At 33.5% G+C, this 21,963-nt stretch overlaps 1 protein-coding gene across 4 annotated transcripts in view; it reads right to left on the minus strand.

Annotated features, from left to right (window-relative positions):
- Positions 1-21,963, minus strand: part of LRP1B (LDL receptor related protein 1B) — a 1,592,931-nt gene that overhangs the window by 188,167 nt on the left and 1,382,801 nt on the right. For all 4 annotated transcript variants that reach the window (XM_064484732.1, XM_031451350.2, XM_064484731.1 and 1 more), the window contains 3 exons: positions 18,320-18,442; positions 16,108-16,289; positions 7,728-7,927 (listed from right to left, as the gene is read on the minus strand). In XM_064484732.1, coding sequence (XP_064340802.1) covers positions 7,728-7,927; positions 16,108-16,289; positions 18,320-18,442 — 505 coding nt within the window. The remainder of the gene's footprint in view (positions 1-7,727; positions 7,928-16,107; positions 16,290-18,319; positions 18,443-21,963) is intronic.

Genomic DNA, 21,963 nt, shown 5'->3' on the forward strand with positions numbered 1-21,963 from the left:
GACTATAAAATACTTTGCCTTTGGGACAGATATCAAGTAGAGCCACTGACATGAATTTAGTATCTGGCCTTCCCACATTCCTATAATTATACACATGCATCTAAAATAAAACAGAAGAGTGTAACATATTACAAGCATCTTCAAATGTGCTCTAGTAGCTCTGGGGATAACTAGGGGAAATTGAGGGAACTGACAGAATAGTCCTCCTCTGCTCCAGTGCCAAACTGAGTCAGTTCCTTTAAGAAGTGTTAGAAAATCACTGATTGACCAGAAGTCCTATTTTTTGGATAAGAACATTGAACTATCGTGTGGCAAAGCAACTTGCCTAAATTAGAGAGTAACCTGGACCAAAATGAAATCTAGTGATTCCCTTGCTGCACCACATCATGTTTGGGATGGATAACATTGTAAAGTGGCTGAAAACTCATACTAGGGTAATACTTAGAATTATATTTTAAAACTGTATGAAACACATGTAACAGTTGCAAAATAATAATCTATTTAAACATATACGCAGTATAACGTGTTCTATTCAAGGGACAAAAGTGAAAGACATGATTGACATAGAAATTTTAAGTCTTTTTAGAAATGGTAGTTAATTTCAATTTATTTTACTGGTTCATTTCTATAGTAACTGAATTGTATTTTGCTCCCTTCCATTAACTTTTATTGTATTGTAAACAGCAGCACATCAACACCGTTGGCATAAAATAGCCTGTGAAGTCTACCGTTTGTAATGGACTGTGAATGACAGGAAAAATTTTTTTCAAAAGTACTAAAATGTAATATCTTACCAAGAAAGAAACACTCTAGAATACTGCAAAGTTGGATTGTGGTGTTTATTAGATTCTTTCCCTTTTTTGGGTGGGCTTCAGTGGGTATTTACATTTTCTAAAGACCTAAATGCCACAGAGACTGAGTTTCAGGATATATGAGCACAAAATACTCCCTTTGTCTTTTTCAGTGTTTTCTCCCCTGTCAGAACAAAACCTTTTAAATATATTTCTGCTACTTCACCAGCAGCATGCTGATATCTGGATTCTTTTCCCAATGTTAATCAGATGATCACTGCATGGGTTATGATTTGGAATTTTAAATCCAAACACAGAACTGCCCCCCTCACAACACAAACTGCATTTCCAGAGCCATAAACAAACAACAGAGTTGGACTACAACGCTGACACTTCAATATGAGGACCATCAGGAGTACAGAAAAAAATGAAGAGGCATAGTCAACATAATTGTATGAAATTTTAAACAATTTTTCCACAAAATAAAAGACAGTTCAGTGATAAGCTATAGTTTAGAATCATATCCAATGATTACTCTTCAGAGAAATTAGCAGTTATGAGTATATATTTTTCCAGTATACTGGATAAAATAGATATACGACCAACTGATTTAACACAAGGTTCAGCCACTCAGTGACTCCAAGAAGACTAGTCTGAAAAAATATGTATATACCTAGAACAAAAATATGTATATACCTAAGTTTTAAAGCTCAAGGTCAAAGATAAGGTTTTCTTAGTTTACCCTTTTTTTATTACCGTTCACACAGCATTTTCAGTCTTTTTGTTTAGGACACTACCACTCTAAGACATCTCAAGTTCAATGGCAACTAACAATAAATAAGGAAAACTCAACCTGAATTTACATATTTTGATACAAGCAGTCAGAATGAAATCTTGACCTAAATATAATTTTCTGCTATTTAATTTTCTTTTCATTAAATGGAAAACAGGATTTCTAAGTTAAGGAAGATGGGGTTAGGGCTGAAATTTTTCTCAGGAGATATTTGTAACCTGTTTTATAGACATTCCATTCAGAGAAGGCTATACTTTTTGGAATGCATAGTATCAATGACGAAAGATCTTTGCAGTGGTCAAATTTCAGAAATCCTGTGACATGAATTTTCAAATAAGATTTAAAAGTGTTCACACAGGCAGGAGATGTAGTTAGTCTGAAACAGCAAACAGCAGCATCAAACTGTCCCACTAAAGCAAGGGGTACATTTTTAAGCAACATGATTGTTCTCCTCACTCCCCCAAATTACACACCCACAAATTGGATTTAATGAAATAATATGCTTTCATTTACAGTAATTATGTTCTGATGGCTTAAGTTTTTTGTTTGTTAATTTCTCATATATTTTGTAATTTACCTGCGTCTACTATTTAAATCAATCTGAAGAAATTCAAGTATGGATATACCCTTATTTGTATATGTATGCTTTTATGCTGTAACTGTTGCTGTTAGAAACTGTAACAAGCAAACAGCAGATCTTCAGTGAATTATCTGTTCAAAAACAAGGAAGCTGTGTAGAGAAAGGAAAGAAAGCAGGCTTTGGAATCAGTTAGATCTGGGTTCAAATTCTGACTCCCCTAATTATAAGCTATTTGATTTTGGACAAATTACTTAATCTCTTGAAACCTACTTCTTTGCTGCAAAATGGCTTTAATGGACACATCTCATAGTGTTCATTAATGAACTGACTAAAAAAAAAAAGCATGTATTGCATCAAGCATAGTTTCTTGAACACAGTAGGCTTCTACTAAACAGAAATATGAGTATGACTTCTACTAAAATATGAGTTTATAAGGGGATGGTTCCAGTTCTTGGAACCCCAGGAGCAGGCTAAGAAATTTCCATTGAAAGCCAGTAATAATGATGATGATAGTGATACTTTAAAAAACAGTAAGTGCAAAACATCTAATAAGATGTCATGCTCAAGAACATAGGTTTTCTCCTCTCTTACTGATTTGATAAGTTCAAAGTATTCGACTTTAAAAGATGTTAGTAACTTTTGCATTCAGGAATGCCCCTTTGATGTCATTCTTTCTGAAACTCTATTTCTATGGATGAGGTAACTGAGACCCAGGGAAGCTACCCACACTTTTCAGGGTGAAAAAGCTTTCTCGCAGTGGATTCCACCCCCACTCACCCTCATCCCTAGGTTCCTCAAGCTTCATTTAAGATCCTAAGGGTTTTCTTTCTCCAGTCTAAGAAGATAATTTCATTCAAAGATTTGCCCTCTAGCAAAAGGCTGAGAACTTCTCATCCAAAATCAAAGCCTAAAATCCCCTGAGGGGAGTTGTAGTTTGGGAGGGAGTGGTAAGAAATCAGTCCCAAATACACAGACCTATAAGAAGAGTATGATTATTTAGAATCATTGTGTTTAGAATATATTTAGAATCGTTTTGTTTTTGCATAAAAACAGATCTAAACTTAAAATCTGAGCATTTCAGTCTGGAGAGCACTCTGAAATTGCCAAGTTTCTCATTGGACGTATTTTGTATCTCAGGAGATAGGAGGAGGAGAGAGATTCATTCATTTGCAATCTTTCTTCTAGGTAAATTATGAGGTGTTCAGAAATGCCTTCTAAGGAAATATACAATAGTGTTTAACCATCTCCTTAGAATTTCTTTGATGCTGAGCCTCTTGTTAAATCTATCTCTCATCAAAACAGAGCTTTGAAAGAAGAATCTCTCAGTTATACTTAGTTTGGTACTTTTTATTTCCTTAAAAAATGTACAGATATATGTGAAATTAATAAGTGATCAAAACTGTGTTACTTTCCCCTAGCCAAGTGGATAATATAAATCATTCACTTAATATCTGCAACTCAACCACCAATATTTCTGCTATTTCAAGTTTACAAATCTATCCTCTTTATTCTGTTAAATAACTATTGAATGTAACACTTTACCCCCATTTCCACAACTATAATCACTTCAACATTTTCTCCTAAAATATCTTAACAACCTCTAAATTGGTTGCCCTTCCAGGGTCTTACATTTTCCATGCTGTTGTCAAATCTAATAATAGCAGTCTATCAACTAAATGCCATCAATGGCTCTCCATGACCTAAAGGATAAATTCCAAATTACTTAGCATAAAAGGCTTGTCACAATCTGGCCCCAATTTGCCCTTGTTCATCTAGTGTCATTATCTTCCTCTTATACGGCTTCCAGTTTACAAATTGTGTAAACCCCTTGCTGTTTCAAGACTCTATTACATCTTTGCACATGCTGTTCCCTCTGTGCGATGAATCCTTCCTACAAGTTCTCCATATGGAGAGCTTGCCCTACATCTCTCAGATGTTTCAAAGCTCCCATCACTTCACCAAAGGCTTGCCTAGTCCTTCCTACATTTTGGCAATATTGTACATGTGCTTCTAACTCCAATCTAATCTATGCCTTTATCTGCACATCAGTTCTTTTCCCTCCCCACCACCCATTAAATTGTATTTGCTTTAAAGACAGAGACTTATTCATCTTTTTAACTTCAGGGCCTCATAGAATACGTGGCCCAGAAAGAGACATCATTAAGTGACTGTTGAATGAATGAATGAATGAATGGGCAGATCATTAAAAAAAAAAAAAAAGAAATCAGAGAAATTTTAAAAATGAACAATGAAAATCTGATTTAAAATAAACTGTCTCAGTTATCCAGTAATATATAAACTATTCTATGGTATTATTATATTATATCATATTAATATATAATTATTGCGCTAAAACCCAGTAGAATAATACACACAGGCATTAGGGGAAGATTCATGTGACTAAGATTGCACCTAAATATTCCTAAAAGAGCAAACTCTCTTTTTAAAAAAATTTTACAATGAAGTGTTTGGACTTGGTTGGGGTAGAAGAAGTAGCAGAGAAAGATGGGTATAAATTCTCAAGCAAATTTCAAGTCACATGGACCTTGGAGGTAATCTGATCTATTGCTTAGGGCACAGAATTCAGAACTTTCAGAAGTTCTTAGGCTGGACAAATGAGAATGAAATAATGCTTCATTTATGGAAAAACTGTATGGTTTAAACCTGAACATGTTTGGGAAATAAACATTCTAAACTGTAAAGTCATATTCATGGTTTAGTTTTTCTCCATCATTAAAATTTGATGTATGAAAAAGAATCATAATTCTGAAATTTTCATATTCTCAAATTACTTTGTCATGACTGGCATATCCCATTCTTTTGATAAGCTATGGCTCCAGTTTTAATAGAATAAATGAGAACAATAATACTAGTCTGGTTAAGAGAGAAAAGACATCAGTGACCAAATTAATACAGAAGTTATTATTGTTATAAAAGTCTCATTTTCCACCTCCAAAGATGCAACTAGAGAACCACAGTACTTCTTATGTTTTCATGGGGTGAATGAAAGCAAGGAGCAGAAAAATCCTGTTCCTCTTTACAAACATGGCAAATGGATGACTCTTCTTTCATTGGCTGTGGAGTTGGCATAATTCAGGCTGTCTACAATTAGTAGCTCATTAGAAACCACCCGTAAGTGTTGGCTTGCATTCAGATATTGGCAGATGCCTAATAGACAATGAATTTTTCATTAGTCTTTCTGAGAAAGCCTTCAGGAGGAAACGCTTCTGAAGGCAGCCACTCTTTCACTTTCCTTTTCTCACTCCTTGAGCCTCAAAGTATTTTCAAAACCAAATTGTAAAATGTTAATAACACCATAATTGAATATCTTTCAGTTAGTAGTTTACTTTTTAGTAAATTAGTTTCCCTTCTCACTATATATGTCCATCTACCCAAAGTCACCACCAGTACCATGACTGAAAGACACTTCGTTTATATGCATTTAATTTTGTATTAAGTTTTCAAAGCATTAGTCACCTACATATCTGTCATTATCTTAAAATAATGGGGAGGGGATGGAATCAATAGTTTCTAATAGACATTTTTAGCTAGAGCTTTTGTTATTCAAACACAAAGGCTCAAACGAAAATAGGCAAATATGTGATGCTGGAATATATTTCAAATATTCACCTATCTAGCCAAAACTTGTTTAAATTGTATTTTACAGTGAAATTTTAGCACAAAATGATATGTTCACAATAACCTGGCACTTTGTATACATGCTAAAAATAGTTACACGGAGAAAATACTGATTGCCACAGTAAAACTTTCAATTACATCATCTTAGAATGTTGCAGAACATTTCATTATTGATTCTTCTGAGGAGATATGACTGCTGAATGCAAAGTGTAATTTTGATTTGTCAACATTACTTCTGCTGTAATTAAAACCCTACAGTGATCTTTACATAATTTTTCATTCAAATTGCATTTTGATGAGTTTCTTTATCTCTGTAATTGGAATGCCAACACCTAAGTAAGTGACTCATCCAACTACACTTGTCATACATATTTCAATGTTCCCACCCTTAAAAAAGGACCTCTAAAAGCTTTCTGTCGGTATTTTTAGTTAGAAGGCTGTATTTGTTTAAACATCAAATGAGAAGGACGTAGGCAAAACTATGAAGTGGTGTGACTTTAGTGACTTTTACCTCCCTTATTATTTATTTTTAAATTTATTTTCATTGGGGTATAGTTGATTTACAATTTTATATTATTTTCAGGTGTACACAAAGTGATTCAATTATTTTTATAGATTATACACCATTTATAAAATATCGGTTATATTTCCTGGGCTGTACAATACATCCTTGTAGCTTATTTATTTTATACATCCCCTACCCCTATAATTGCCCCTCCCCACTTCTATTTTGCAGTCTTTTAAAACTCAGTGGCTTCATCCTTTTCCATACAGGCATACATTTGCAGGGCTTCACCTGACAGGACTAAATTATCAATAACCCTCCCTTACATCTCACCTCTTTCCTTTCTCCAGGGGTTTTGATCTAAGCTTACCGCCAGAGAAGAAAGCAGTCTGCTAAGCTAAACCATACTGATGCACAGGCTTTATTTGGGATCTCTCTGTGAAACTTGCACTTTACAAGATATTTGAAGATGAAAACATCAGTAACAAAAGTGACATTAGGTCACTATAGATTGATAAAAATTCATTTATCTCTTTCATTCCGGGAAAAATTTAATCTTTAAAAAGCCACCTACATCTGAAATATTTTGAGTGTTCCTTTGAATTGTTCGTGATTTCTGTTACATCCATGTCATCTTCATCTATACCCCATTCTTCTTTATTATGTCCTCATTTGCTCATTTCAATTCCCTCATCCTCAGCTATTTTTTCTCTAGGATTTTTCCCCATCCCTAATTCTAGTGTTACCTCCCTCATATCCAATTGCTTCATCCATTTGTTTTATATTTAGAGTTCTATAATCCACTGAGAGTTGTAAAAAATAGAAAAATAAAATATCTGTAGAATTTAATATTTATTCATATCCAACTTATTTTCTAAATGTTACTCTAATTTGAAAGCTGTTTTTTCATGCTACTTTTTGTTGCTGTTGTTGATTAGATAACAATAAACTTAATCATGTATGTTGTCTAATTGATAAGTGTTAAATTCTTACCTCACTGTCTTTAAAGAATTATACTTTCACTTACTATTTAAAAAAAAACAAAACAAAAACCTACCAGACAACAAGAGCCTTATTTTTAAAAGCAAATATTCTGTGTCAATTCAATTAGGATTATTCAATTCATTTAATATGTATGTATTAACTTATAAAAATATTGTCCATTTACTATTAAAAACTATTTAGAAAAGCACAGAGAAAACATTGACAGTGTCAAAGTGATTTTTATGCATGATTGTAGAAGTTCTGAATAAAAGCATCTAATTCTTATTTACCAGTGTTGTCACAAAGGAAATAATAATGTAATCTTAAATTAAGAATGTATTTGATCAAAGTATATAAAATAAATATACGTATTTTTTTCTAAATGGTATTTTATGCCCTGGTAAAACACTGAATCATCTGCTCTGCTGCACCAACCTTTGTGTCTGTGAGATCCATCCATGTTGCTAAATTCAATGTGATTTTCATCAGCCCAGTAGAGTCTATGGTTGACATAATCTATTGTTAGTGCCATAGGTCTAGAAATCTTGGTTTCTATGACAACACTCTGATTGGTTCCATCCATTCCAACACGGCCAATATGAGGATATTCACAGCAGTCAATCCAGTACAAATACCTAGAAAGGAAAATCAACAGCCATGTTGTTTACAGACCCTCAGGGAGTAAAACGTCATACGATATCTCCCTTATTTGCACAGCTAGTGGCAAATTAATTCTTGTATCTCTCTGAATTATAGCTTGTAAGAAGCGTATTTTAGTGCAAGCTTTTCTTATGATTTTTTTATTAAACACATAGCTCAATTTAAAATATCCATATAATTTTTAACATGTTTCCTTTAGTATACAACTCATAGATATATAATACTTCTGCATGTGCTAACAAACACTTGATACTTTATATTTGCTTGAATTTGCATTGTTCATCGTGGTAGCCACTAGTCAATTGTGACTCTCTAAACTTTAATTAATTAAAATCATATAAAATTAAGTGAACTGGATTGTTCCTCACTCACATCAGCCAAATTTCAAACGCTCGATACCCACTAGTCTGGTGGCTGTCATATCAAACAGTGTAGGTATAGAGCACTCCCATCATCACAGAAAGTTCTTTTGGACAGCACTGATTGAAACTGTATTATTGGAAGTTCTAGAGCAGGATATTTCAGGCAGGGAGAAAACCAGTAAAATGAAGAAAATTACATTGGTACTAAAATTAATTGTATTAAACATAGGTTTTGCACCCCATAAAATATAAATAATGGGTAACCAACAGATTACTTAGACGTTTCTGTTTAATGAAGCCACTTTTTTCTCATACTAGGAAAAGTCACTTTATTTTTTAGAGTATATTTTCTTATGTATATAATCCAAGACTTGAGGATCTTTAATGTCCTTTTCACACTCCAACTCTAAAACTGAAATTTATTAACTTAATTAGCATTCCCAGACCACATCTTTTTTTCTTTTCTTTTTTTCAGTAAGCATAGAATCCTTGACAATTCTTCTGATTTGTAAGATGTGAGATTGAAATAATGTGGCATGAAAATTATTCTATCTGGTTTAAAACTGGTATAGTTCAAGTTTAAAATGTTCTTAAAGAAAAATTTTCTCATAAATTCTGACAGAGGTAATTATGTTCAGATATTTTATACACACACTAGAAATGAAAAGTTTTCAGGAAAAACCTTTTATCAAAATAAAAGGCTAACATGGAAAATCACTGTAAGACATGTGCATTTTTGTGTTGACAATAATTTTAGGGGGTATGCATAAAACAGGGGATAGATAAAGATAATAAAAAAGTTATTTGCTAGCCAAAATATCATTAGGAGTTCTAATTAAGTGTGGTGTTTAAGATGAGAAGTAAATGGTCTGACCTCCATGTAAACAGCAAATCTAAATTTTTATTTGTATTCTGAACTTTTTATTCGGCTAATCTTATCACCATCTTGAACCAAGACACCAAGAAGAGGAACAGCTTATTCCATGGAGTCCCACATCTGTTACGTCCCTCTCAGTAAGTTTAGTAAGAGTCTGAGGCCCGAAATCCTCTCCCTGCCATTCAAACTCTTCATTATTGGACACAAATAAACTCCAGATTCCTTCCCACTATTGAATTGTGTGAACTGAGCTCTAGAGTATTTCTAGAGCCGACATTTTCACGTGGATGCTTTTATCATATCATTTGCCTTGTTCCTGCCTCTTCAATTATATAGATGTTTTCATTCAGACATAACTCACGCTGTCTTCTCTGTTCCTTAAAAATTCTTCCCTGATGTGTGTTAGTTCACATTTTTCAAGTTAGGTTACAAGATTAAATATATTTGAGAAACGGCTCATTAAGCAAGGTAAGCGTCATCTATTTTACTGTAGGACTTCTCAGAACTTTTAATAAGGTACATGACATAAATAATTCTCTAAGAGGAAGCCGCAATATCCCCATTTTTTTTTATCAATAGCTTTGAGTAACACCATGTATTTTCATAGAGCAGCTCACAGGAAACACACTTTAGGAAACGGTGCTTTAGCCTTCTCCAGGCTACAGAATTTCTTTACCACCTGTGTAATTGAACAACACACACATCATGCACATAGGAACCCACAAAGCAGAAGTGATGTAGGTTCTCAGGACTCATAACTGGAGAACCTAACTCAGTAAGTCAGATGGTGGAACATCCCTGATGAGTCCCAAAGTCATTCTTAAGTGGACTGAGAACCGTATCTTGAAGCAATAATTCACTGAGACCAAATATGTATCAGGTATTGCTTAGTACTGGGAACACAGAGGTAAATAATGGGATTTTTGCCTTCAAAGATCTCTTTGTGAATACAAGAGATGTGAATGTAAGACAAATGAAAAAAAATTAAAGCGTATCATGGTGAAACTATCGTGCAACAGAGGTACAAAAGAAGGAATGGCAATTTCACCTAGATGAAGAAAGGCATGTAAAGTTTAGTTCTCACTAGCAGTGCATCACTACCTTATAGATTCCTTGACAACAATGATCATTTATCTCTTTCAGAATTTAGAACAAAGGATAACTCACAGGTTTTAACGCTGCAACAGGTCTTGACGATCATGCAGCTTCAGGCCTTCGTTTTACTGATAAACTGAAACCATAAAACACTATGCGCTTTGTCCTCATAGTATACAGTTGGAAAAGGGCTCAGATCTCTAGATTTATAGACTAGCTTTATTTTTCAATAAGTATCTTTTATATTTAAGATAAAATTCATATTCCATTAATGACACTGACTTTTATTTTTCCCTAAGCAGCACTATGTAGAGTCTTAAAAGCAAACAAGGCCTAGAAACAGATGACTTGAGTTCAATTCCAGGCCCACCCAAGTGGGCCTCCCTGAGTCTGAATTTACTCATATGTTCAAAATGGGTAATAAGTTTCTCCTCACTGGGTCACTGTGAAGACTGAACGAGAAAACACAGGGAACAATCTTGGAACATCAATAAACTTGTAGCAAGTATTCAGCAAATATTAGCTATTATCTTACATGCACTAGCTACACAATACATGCATTTATGTTGGTTTACCAATACCCAACTAATAAGCTACCTGCTGCATCTGGACTGTATGTGTGTTATTACACGATTTGCTTAGATTTTCTGTGTGTTGTTACTTGATCTATTTAAGCATTCGTCATTAGTAATCATTACAAGAATATAATGAAAATATTCTACCATATTGAAGGAAAGTATATTTAACTGTACTGAGTACAAATGAGCCTTCATAAGCACATTGTGTATTGTGTGTGAATTCATTGTGTATCTCTCCTTATGGGCAGCTGAATTCTGATGGCTAAATTTCATTTCCGTTTCCATATGTAACCCTCATTACTGCGCATTTAAGTTTCTCAGTAAGTCTGTACTAGACATTCTGGTCATTTTAACTTCTAAAATGCAACTTCCTAAATATTACCCAAATACAAAACTTGTTGCAAATAATTAAAGCTGAGAAATTAAAAGTTCAGTGAAAATGTCAAAAGGAGGGTTCTAAATTTCACCCATATAATATGTAATGTTTACCTACGATCACATAACAAAAAATCTCAGTTCCAAAGAATATCTGTTCTGTAAGTTATAACCAAGGGTAAACATATAAAAGAATGCCTTCTTGTAACCATAACAACAAGCTTCTGTGTTCCTGGGGCTCTCTTTTATAGCTGAATATGATACATTATATTTCTTTAAAATAAATTAAAATAGAAGCCTGCTCTCAATTTTCACTTTTTTTCCCCTGAATTCAGGGAATATATTTAGAGAAGTTTCTTCCAGCTGGAATTATCTCTGATTCTGAATTATGAAGTTAATTTTTCATGCTCAATTCTCTGTGTTTTTTTGCCCAAATATGGGAATATAGGTTTCAAAAAGGGTAGAATAAAGGTGAATTTGTTATATGTGACTTTAGCTTAATGAAATAGTTCTGTTTTTCCCCACAGAAATCAAAAACTGAGTTTTCATTCCTGGTACGCCTTTCATTCCCTTATATAAAGGTTCCCTTATGACTGTTCTCTTTGAAACATGCAGGTTATTTACATACCAATCATTGGTTTGTGCATAGATGCAGGTGCAATGTCCCTGTAGCTGTAACTCTATGTTCTGTGTACACCCAGTAGCCCATTTATTATGTACTTCAAAAGTGACCTTAATAGTGTCTGTGTTAGGCACAATTAAGCCATGACCTTTGCTCTAAAGGAACTCACTTTCTAGATGGACAAAGAATCATTTACACTAATAATGGTCACATAATGTTATGTGTTCAATATATGATAGCTACTGAGGCACAACTGGGGAATGTTTCAAAAATGAAATGATATTTTTTGCTTTTGTTGGAAAAATGAAAAGTTATTCCAACTGGAGAAAAAGCAGAAGGGCATCCTAGAAAGAAAGAACAGCATAAGCCAAGAGACAGAAGCATAAAATGTGTCTTTTTCAGACTATACTTCAAAGTCAAAATAGCACCTGGCATTATTTTCTTATGATATTGCTAATAGACTAGCAGAAAAAGAAAATAAATAAAAATGTGCTTTAAAATGAAGGCTGCTTGTAATGCTTAGGCAATTTTATTTCCCCCCAAATCATATTCTCTATAATTATTTTAAATTTTGTAAAAAGGCAAACTGTTAAAATGGAAAAAAAAAGTATTTTTTTTTCTCATGCCTTGTTTGGATTGCTTTTGAAAAACATGCTCATGATCCAAGATAATTTTGTCACTGGAAACTTTGATGTAATAGGGAAAATAGGGGACCAAAGTTTGAAAACTGGATTAAATCCCTAGTTTAATATCTTATTACTTAAATGATCCTGAGAAAGTCACTTAGCCATCTTAAGGCTAAATGTTCTTATCTGGACTAATAGTACAATAATAAAAATAATGATATGTTTTTCAGGGACTCTGAGTAAACAGTACAAGTGTCTAAAGTGATAAAGCTCAGAGACAGTTTTCTATTCATAAAATGTCACAGAAGTGGTAGTTATTGTCATTATCGCTGCTCTTAATATATGGAACTCCCAATCCCAATAGGGGTTCAAACTGATTATTTCCCTTTCTTACATCTGCCCCTTTTCCTCTGTTCCTCATATTCTGGGGAAAGCATTTTTCTATTTACCTGTTTGCCCAAGCCAGAAGCCCTGAAAGGTTAGTTTTTGTGTGTGTGTGGTGGTTGTGTTGTATTGTGTTTTGATTTATTCCTAGCTCTTTTTCACTCTGTAAAGTGAACCGGTACCAAAGTCCCACAATTACATATACTTGATTTGCTCCCTTCATATGAGATTCCTTGGTTGGAATTCCTGGGATGTGCCATGTTCTACTATGTGTACTTGCTTCCCCAGAGAGCTGGTTCTTTTTGCCTGAAATACTTTCTGCTCTGAAGTGCACCACATCACCTGGCTAATTCTTACTTCACCAGTCTTGTCCAGGAAGATTTCACTGACCCCATTTGATACAGAAACATTTTCTGTTTTCTTCACTTTATGAGCTATCGCATTGTATTATAATTATTTGCCCATCTGCCTACCCACTGGACAGTGAAATACTTGGAGACAGGGATTGTGCCTTTTATTTTTATATTCCTGCCTAGAACGGTCCCAGATATACACTAAAGGCTAAAGAAATATGAGTTGAATAAATGAATGTGCAGACAAATTTATTTTCTGTTAACCAGTCATATCACACATTCACTTTAATATCTATCATAATGGGTTGTTATGCTAAAGTGACATCTTAATCATCGGAAAAGATAAAATTATGCTCAGCACATTTTTAATATTAATTATATTTTGTATTTTACTTTAAAATCTATCTATATCTATACCTCATCTGCATAAATGACAACTTTTATAAATGTAAATGATATTAACTACCCAAAACTTATGATAAGTTAGCACACAGATTTCCCAACCAGTAACAGAATGATAGGAATAACTGGATTTCAGCTGAACTTAAATGTGATAACCAGGAAGACGATCTGTCTACTTGTATCTTCTTTACCATTCTTGCTAACCAGCATATCCAAATTGGTATTATGACAACTGGCATACTATTATTAAAATAAAGGACCCCCAAGCTATTCTAAATGTATAGTTGCTTATTATTTAGACAATCCAGTGATCTTATATTCCCTTGAACAAATCCTTGCTCTACTCCTCACTAAATGTCAGGACAGAAAACACACCTCTCAAGGAAACAGGGGTCAGCAGTATTGACATATACAAAACATATGCCAATCACAATGGCAAGCTGACATAGAAAGGTTCAACTGCATTCTTATTAGATAAACTTACACTTTAGACTGCCATTTTCAAAGCAAGAGCGCACTATATTTTGGACAGTTATGGCATCTTCACCCTGAAGCTCATGTCATAAAAGCTAAAATCCATGTTGCCCTATTGTCTCACTCTGGGGAACTTAGGAAGACAGCATGAACAAAATAGTGTCATTAAGTTTTATCTGTTAGAATCTGTTTATCTGTTATGTGGCTTTAATTGGTTAATAAAAAAAAGATCTAATTTTTATGTTTCTTTGGTTATAAAATGGATACCTATATCATAATATAAGTATTATTTTAAAATGATATCAAGGGAGTCTTTCATAATATCTACAATAATTTAGTACTTCACTGTTTTAATTGACACTTTTGAAGGATGGGTTTATGTTGATGATAACTTAAAACTGCTTTCAGTTTATGGGGTAATAAATGTAACCTGGGAGAAGTAAAACTTAAAGCTAGATTCAGCTGTATTCACTAGGCTAGGATACAGTTTTTGCTTTAAAAGCAGGAACTTCCTCACTATCGTTACTAAGGTAATGTTTCTTTCATCTGGGAAATGAAGCATCTTGGATATTATGGAATGAGAAGCTAAGCTAGCCATACTGATTTTGAAGAAAAGAACAATGAACACACTAAAATAAATGTCTTCTGATAAAATACCAAAGGAATCAAATATTCACATTCTTATAAATGAATGGTTGATGATGATAGCCAAATTTAGAATACCTGGCCATTATTTCTTGAAATAGCTATAGAAATAGACTCTCTTGTGACTCTGTTTCAGTTACAACAGAATTGATACTCTTCTATTGCTATGGTAAAGAAAATAGTCTAAAAGGTAACAAAATGGTTACATAATGATAGCGCTAAAAGTTAAAACTTACACCATTACCTGGAAACAAAATAGTATGCACAAGTCTGTTCCTATTAGGTACTGCTTTTTTCCAAAATAATGTTTAAAATTAAGCTACAAAGTGTACAATTATGACATGATCACTTAGCCAATTTTAAACATAAGAGACGAAAAAAGAAAGATGCAATATATTAATAATAAGCAAAATCTAATTGTTGCATATGATACGATAAAAGCGCTGATTTGGTGAAATGTTTTATGGGAAATTAATCTGGACAGCAGAAAATTCAGAGCACTAGAGTTAGAGTAACACTTGCTGCTGGGAATGCGTCCTATTTTAAAAAGCACATTTTCTCTATATTTGTTATTTTAACAAGCTTGTTCAGTAGGTTGAACTTTCACAGAGATCATTTTGGAGCATGTAATCACTCAAATTATAGTATTAAAAAAAAAAAAAAAGAAAAGGAAAGACATGTCTTCTCTGCCAACCAACACAACATAATTGAAAGTGAATGATCATGGTCATAATCTGTGGAAATACAGCAAACATATACCAGATAGCTTTGACACCTAAATGTGTGTTCATCCCTCTTCTGAAATCCCCAGCCAGATGTCTTATCCTTATGATAACCTGTTCTTAATTTTCACAGTGAAATGCAAATGGAACACAACTCCCACCATGCTTTCCCTCTGAACGCATGGATAATGCACTCTTTTAGTTATTATTCATTGATACTACTTATGTCTCCTGCTTTAAAGTGGTTCAGGAATTACATCATCCCCATTTGTGACTACCACAAATATTGCAAAACATGATCCAAGAGTTTGTTCCTCGCCTGCCTTTCCTCCAAGATTTAAAAGTATTAAAATCAAATAAATCTGTATGTTTTATTCATTTCTATAATATACTGATTGGTTAGTTAGAAAAAGAGTTGTGTTTAAAACTTAAAAAAAAATACTTGTTCTAAAATCCTATCATTTTAATTTTTTCTTTCACTGTGATAGTCACATTTCTATTTTTGATTTCTCAATAAAAAATTCCACACGTTTACACTTTCCACTGGTTCCCATGTTAAAACCTACAGAACAGGGTTTAGCATATTGAACACCATCCAGTCTTAATCTTTAATTTAAGATTTTCAATGTTTGTTACAAACCCGGCAGGAGGATCTAAAGACAGGTCCCTGGGAAACTTCAGCCGTTTGCTAACGAGTATAGTAGGGTATAAGCCATTGAGTTTGGAAACTTCAATGATCCTTTTTTCTGTGTCAGACCAATAGAGATTTTTTCCAATCCAATCAACAGCAAGTGCATTGGGGACAGCTGTATTATGCACTACCTAACAAAATAAGAATTTTAAAAGTTAACAGTGTAAATACCTAGAATAAGAACTAAGCAATTGCTTCTTGATTTTCATAGAAATATCAAATTCTATTTAAACATTAGAAATGGAATTTAGTTAAACACAAAACATAGACAATTTACTAATTAAATGATTTACTTATTTCTGAGAAATTATGTAATATGTAATCAGACCCCTAGAAATTACATATGAAATTAAGAAAGAAACACCAAAATAAAAAGCTTTTAGATGGCTGCACCGTTGTTAACCACATTTTCATTATCGTTTACTTTTATTCTTAAAATTTTGGGCAAAAGTTCTATCACAAAGACACAAAGACACACACACACACACACACACACATACACACAAAGACTTATTGATATTATGTGTCAATTAACAGGTTCTGGGGGATATACCAAAAACATTCACCACTCCCCCAGCAGTTCTTGCCCTTGTTCAACTGACTACTACAAGGACAGAAAAAAAACACAACATATGTTGTGTATTTAATCTAATCAAACGGAAGTAAAAATAAACGCATACAACTGCTGTACTCAATTGTAACCTATGTCAATATCAAACATAATAGGGGTATAAGTTTTGTATGTACAAATATGCTGCATATAAAATAACCAAAGATTCTTCATTTACATAATTGTTATTTCTGAATTCTCAGTCCTTTGAAGACTATGTGAAAGAAGCAATTGAACCTTGGAGCTACCCATGTAGAAGCCAATGGTTATACAACTTGAGACAAGAAAACACTAACAAAATTTTATTGTTTTCTTTTCTCCAATGCCATCAATATAGTAAAGATATTTTAAAATGTGACAACGTAAATATTTTCAGCCACTAACGATATCAATCTACCCTACTGAATCGCAAGGTATCTTGACTTCTTTCTCCCAAATTCCAAATTTGAAAAATTGGCATGACTGACAGTTTAAGTGAAAATCAGTGAATTGGCAATCCCAAGGGAAGAAAGATGCATTTTTTGACCCTGATAAAGTAGCAAAGGGATAGTAGTGGCAAGGCAGTAGAGAGTTAATATTCTTTAAAAATATTAAAGTATTTTCAAAAAATATAAAGGTAACCAAAATATTTTAATGCCTTGTAGAAAATACATGATCAAGTTTGAGTAATATAATTTTTACAGTTTTTGTATAAATGGTCAAAAATTAAATTATAAAAGAAAAATTTATATGTGTTTCTTTTTTCTATATCATATACTAATATTTCATCATATAAACCATAACTAAATATAGATATTCTGAATCACTTGCACCCAACCTACTAGCTGTGTTGGCATTGTATATATATGCATTTCAAGATTTCATTAATATTTTCAAAATTGGTTGCTTCCACCAAAGCTTCCTATATGATATTATAGATGGCTATAAAAAAGTTAAAAGTAATTGATGGCTGTATCTACTTGAACTTGAGCTTCTTTATAATACATTTTACTACACATACACAGTGCAAATAATTTTATTTTAAAACTCAAGTTAACATAGAAATGGTGCCAAGTGACACATTCTAGTCTCATAACTAGAATTTGACATGCATTTAATTATGATGCTGTCTGCTCAGAATATTCATGATTTTCCACAAGTGCATTCAGTTATTCCCATCTATAGCAGGTTAATTTTAATAGTGCTATACCTTCAATCTACAATCTAAAAATCAACTTTTTCAATTACAATTCTCATACTCAACATTGTCTTTTATATAAATCAAGACAATTGAATCCCAGACACTAATCATTCAAACTGAAAGCATACACCACATTTTTTAGGGTTGTGAATAAGGTTTCACATTTTACTTACTCAGCTTGATTTTTGTCTTATTGCATGTAATAGTGCTATAATGGATAAGGATAAACTTACACTATGCAAACCTGAAAATCAGACCAACCTAATACATTCTATGAGTTGTATCATTACCATCAAATGGTAACGTTTGCTCTTAAATTCAATCACACCAATAAAATATTCAATAATTCCACCACTGTAATGTGTAATTACCTTAACATCACTTCCATTTAAAAACATTCTATTTATACGACTGCCATTGGGTCGGCTAGAATCAATCCAATAGATAAATTCTTCTCTGTAATCAAAGTCTATACCAATAACATTGTTTAATCCCTAAAAATAAAAAAAAAGAATATGCTTGAATAATAGTTAATAGAAATCGTTTTAAAATGTTTTGGGAATTCACAGGAATCAGTATCTCCCTCTGAATCTAAATAGTTACTGTTTTACAACAAGTAGCATTTGTGACCAGTTATTTTTGTGGGAGAGGGTGACCTACAAGCATCCTTCTACTCCGCCATCTTGGCCCCTTCCTGTGACCAGTTATTTTCAAAAGCATCACAAATTTACATTTTCTCTACACCACACCCTAAAGATGTTACATAATTTATTTGAAGGTATTTTCTAAATAGGAAAAATTTTGGAATGTTTATAGATAACACTATAAGTAAACAGCCAGTAATGTGGAAAAAATTGCTTTTAGAAAGATGAAGGAAAAGACTCTCACTTTAGGTTAATATTAAACATAAATCTGATGCCATTACGAGCATACATCTAAATTGGAAAGGTAGAAGATCCCCAGTAACTTAAGATGAGCCCTGGTTACACGTCTAATAAAAGTCAGAAAAGAAGGTTTAAAATTTTTACTTTTTCCAAAAGCTTTTGTCTTAACAACACAAATGAGCCTTTTTTTTCATGCTTCAGTCCCTTTGGCAATACAGTGCTATATTAGAATTTAAAAGCTATAACCTTAGGGGAGTATCTGACCAAAGAGGACCTGGGTAGTCAACATCTTTTTATTCCACGTGGTGGAAATGTGAGGAAATATCTCCCTTCAGACTCATGGTGAATTGCATTTTTTAGCAGGTAGCAGAACTGAACATGAACTCAGCTGACAGGTTTCTGGATGCTACAGCTCTTTGGTTTGTCCATTCCACAGGTTAAGCGATTTGGTTTGAGGACTGTACGTCAGGATCTGGGAATCTGCTGAGCTGCTGAGTTGTTCAAATGATGGCTTAGGGGCTGGTTTAATTCTGACCTGCTGTTAGGGCTCACAGATGTACTACCCCAATGGACTAACAAAACTTGGACCAAGATTTCAATTGTGTTAACTCATTTTAAGAGTTGAATAGTTTATTGACACATAACCTCTCATGTGTTAAAAGATAATTGACACCACAGGCACTTAGCAAAGCCCCAGAGACTGTGTCATGTCTTTACATCTGATGTAAGCTTGTCTACACCAATATTCACCCTAAGATTGTAGCGAAGACTCACATTGTTTTAGGGGTCACAAGCAGTTATCATCCAATAGGTAAGAGACTAGCATCTTCAAGGAGGTAGGGGCTTTTCTTTTCTTTTTCTTTCTTTCTTTTTTTTTTTTTTTTTTGTTTGTTTGTTTTGTTTGTTTGTTTCTGATTTGCTTTGGTTTGGTTTGGGAATTCCCAAGTCTGTATTCAGTTTCCACAGCCATTCTCAAAATTCAGAATCTGATGATAACACTGCATCAGATTTATACACTTCTTCATGATTCAGGCCAAGGCTAAATTATTGCTGTTCGGATTTTATTTCTTTCCAATGATCTCCAAGACGAAGGATGCCCTATGTATACAGCAGCGACTGAGAGAAGGTTCTGGTAAATACTGAGTCTTTTCTTCTCTTGCTCGGGCTAAATTCTAGTGCTGATGATGTTAAAATCATAGGCTCAAATCTTACACTTTTATTTAGTTTAAAAGAAGCAATCTCTTTTTCTTCACCTCCAGATTACAGAGGTAACCTGAAATAGCCTAACTCCACTATGCCCAGATGAATAAATGCAAGTATACTTCTTACTGATGGCATTATTAGTCAAGAATAATGACTATAAATGCTAAAAAAAGCAACTAATATTTAGTCTCAGATTCAAAGGATTCATTAAATATTCATTGACATGCTAAAGATGAAAATTCTCCTTAAGTAAATAATGTAAGCATTCATATCTAAGAAGCTGTCTATGCAAAATTAATCAAGGTTCTAAAATATGAATTAAATATATTCCAAGTCCTGTAGAGGGTTTAATAAATTCATTTCCATAGTAGTCTACAATATTCTTACTGTTCAAATGCTTTTTTCATCACAAGGGTAAGGTAAGTGGGTTAGGGTCCTGTGATGGCCTGGCCATTCAGATGGGTAAATTGGAGCTCCACAGGGAAAAAAGGCAGAGAGAAACTTGTCTCCGACTTTAGCAAAGATTTACCCAGAATCCCCAGTCATGGCAGAATTATCCTATTCCTTTCTTTACAATACTCAATTTAGATAATGGAAATCCAATTCCAAATTTAGCAAGTCAACTATAATAAATTAAAGCTGTAAATGCAGAGAAATTGAAGCTCTGAATTCTGACATATCTATCTAGCCACACTGGTCATTTTTCTACAGCTTTACCCTTAATCCCCACAGAAAACAGCACAGAGCTCTCTCTGCAGAATCATATGCAATGAACATTAAAACAGCCAAGGGCATGGTCAAAATAATGTCTAAAAACTAGAGTCATCCCAGTGGTTTCAGAGCTGAAAATTGGTTTCATCAAAATCCTATTTGCTTCTTTCATTTCTGTGGCTGAAGATTCGCACTCCTTGGTTCAAGATGATTAATTTAGGAAATTGTGTTTTGTTTCCCTATACAATTTTCCTGGAATAAAAGGCACTGCTAGAATTGAACTGGATAACATATTGGAAAGCTATTTGATTAATTTTCATTTCTAAAACCCATGTTATTAAAGTCCATTTTCTAAATGTGGTGTATGAATTTAAGTTATGGCTGGCCTAGCTATGCTTTAGAATACATAGAATAAAAAAAATTCTACCAGTTGTTATAATTTTATGCTATAAATCTTCATGAGATTATTACTAACTCCAATAAAGAGAATAAAATTTAAGATATTAGGGTAAATTCTTCTTCCTAATAATCTACACACAAAAGTCCCAAATAATTAAGGCAAGGATGTTGTCTCTTTATTTTGGCTAAGAGAAAATGTAGAGAGAAAATGTAGAAAGGCAATGACTGCTGTTTTCTCCTTTGTTCTGCACATGTAGACAAAACCTGAGGATAAAAAAAAAAAATTGTTTCTACTACTAGAACTCCTTGAAAATTTCTATAATGCCACAATGAAATTGTGGTTAAAAATGTTTCCTGACAAAAATGATATATTTCAAGCTGTCTACAGGCAAGATTTTAAAGCTTGTCTTTAGTTTCTTGGGTCTTTATTTCCTTGCTCCGTGGTCACTGGTAGCAAACGCTCTTCAAAGACACAAGTGTTCAGGGTCCTCATGCGTGTCCTCATCTTCCTCACTCCCTTTTCACTTCCATAAAATGCACTAAGAAACTGTCGGAAATTCATCCCCACTTAGGTACTAGTGATTGGCAATAGTCTAAAATTATATCACCAGGCAAAAAGCGCTATTGGAAAGTGTGCATTAAAATGGTTTGGTTGTAGGAGAAGACTTATATAATGCATAAAGAAAGAAATTCATTTTTGCTCCATTAAGAACAATCCCTGATGACATACTACGTGTGGAGGAAAAAAAGGGGGTGCTAGCAGCATAAACGCTCTGAGCCGCAGGGTTGGAAAATAAAGCACAGCGCTGCCTTTAAAG

This window comes from Camelus dromedarius, chromosome 4, assembly GCF_036321535.1.
Source record: "Camelus dromedarius isolate mCamDro1 chromosome 4, mCamDro1.pat, whole genome shotgun sequence".
NCBI classification, from domain to species: domain Eukaryota; kingdom Metazoa; phylum Chordata; class Mammalia; order Artiodactyla; family Camelidae; genus Camelus; species Camelus dromedarius.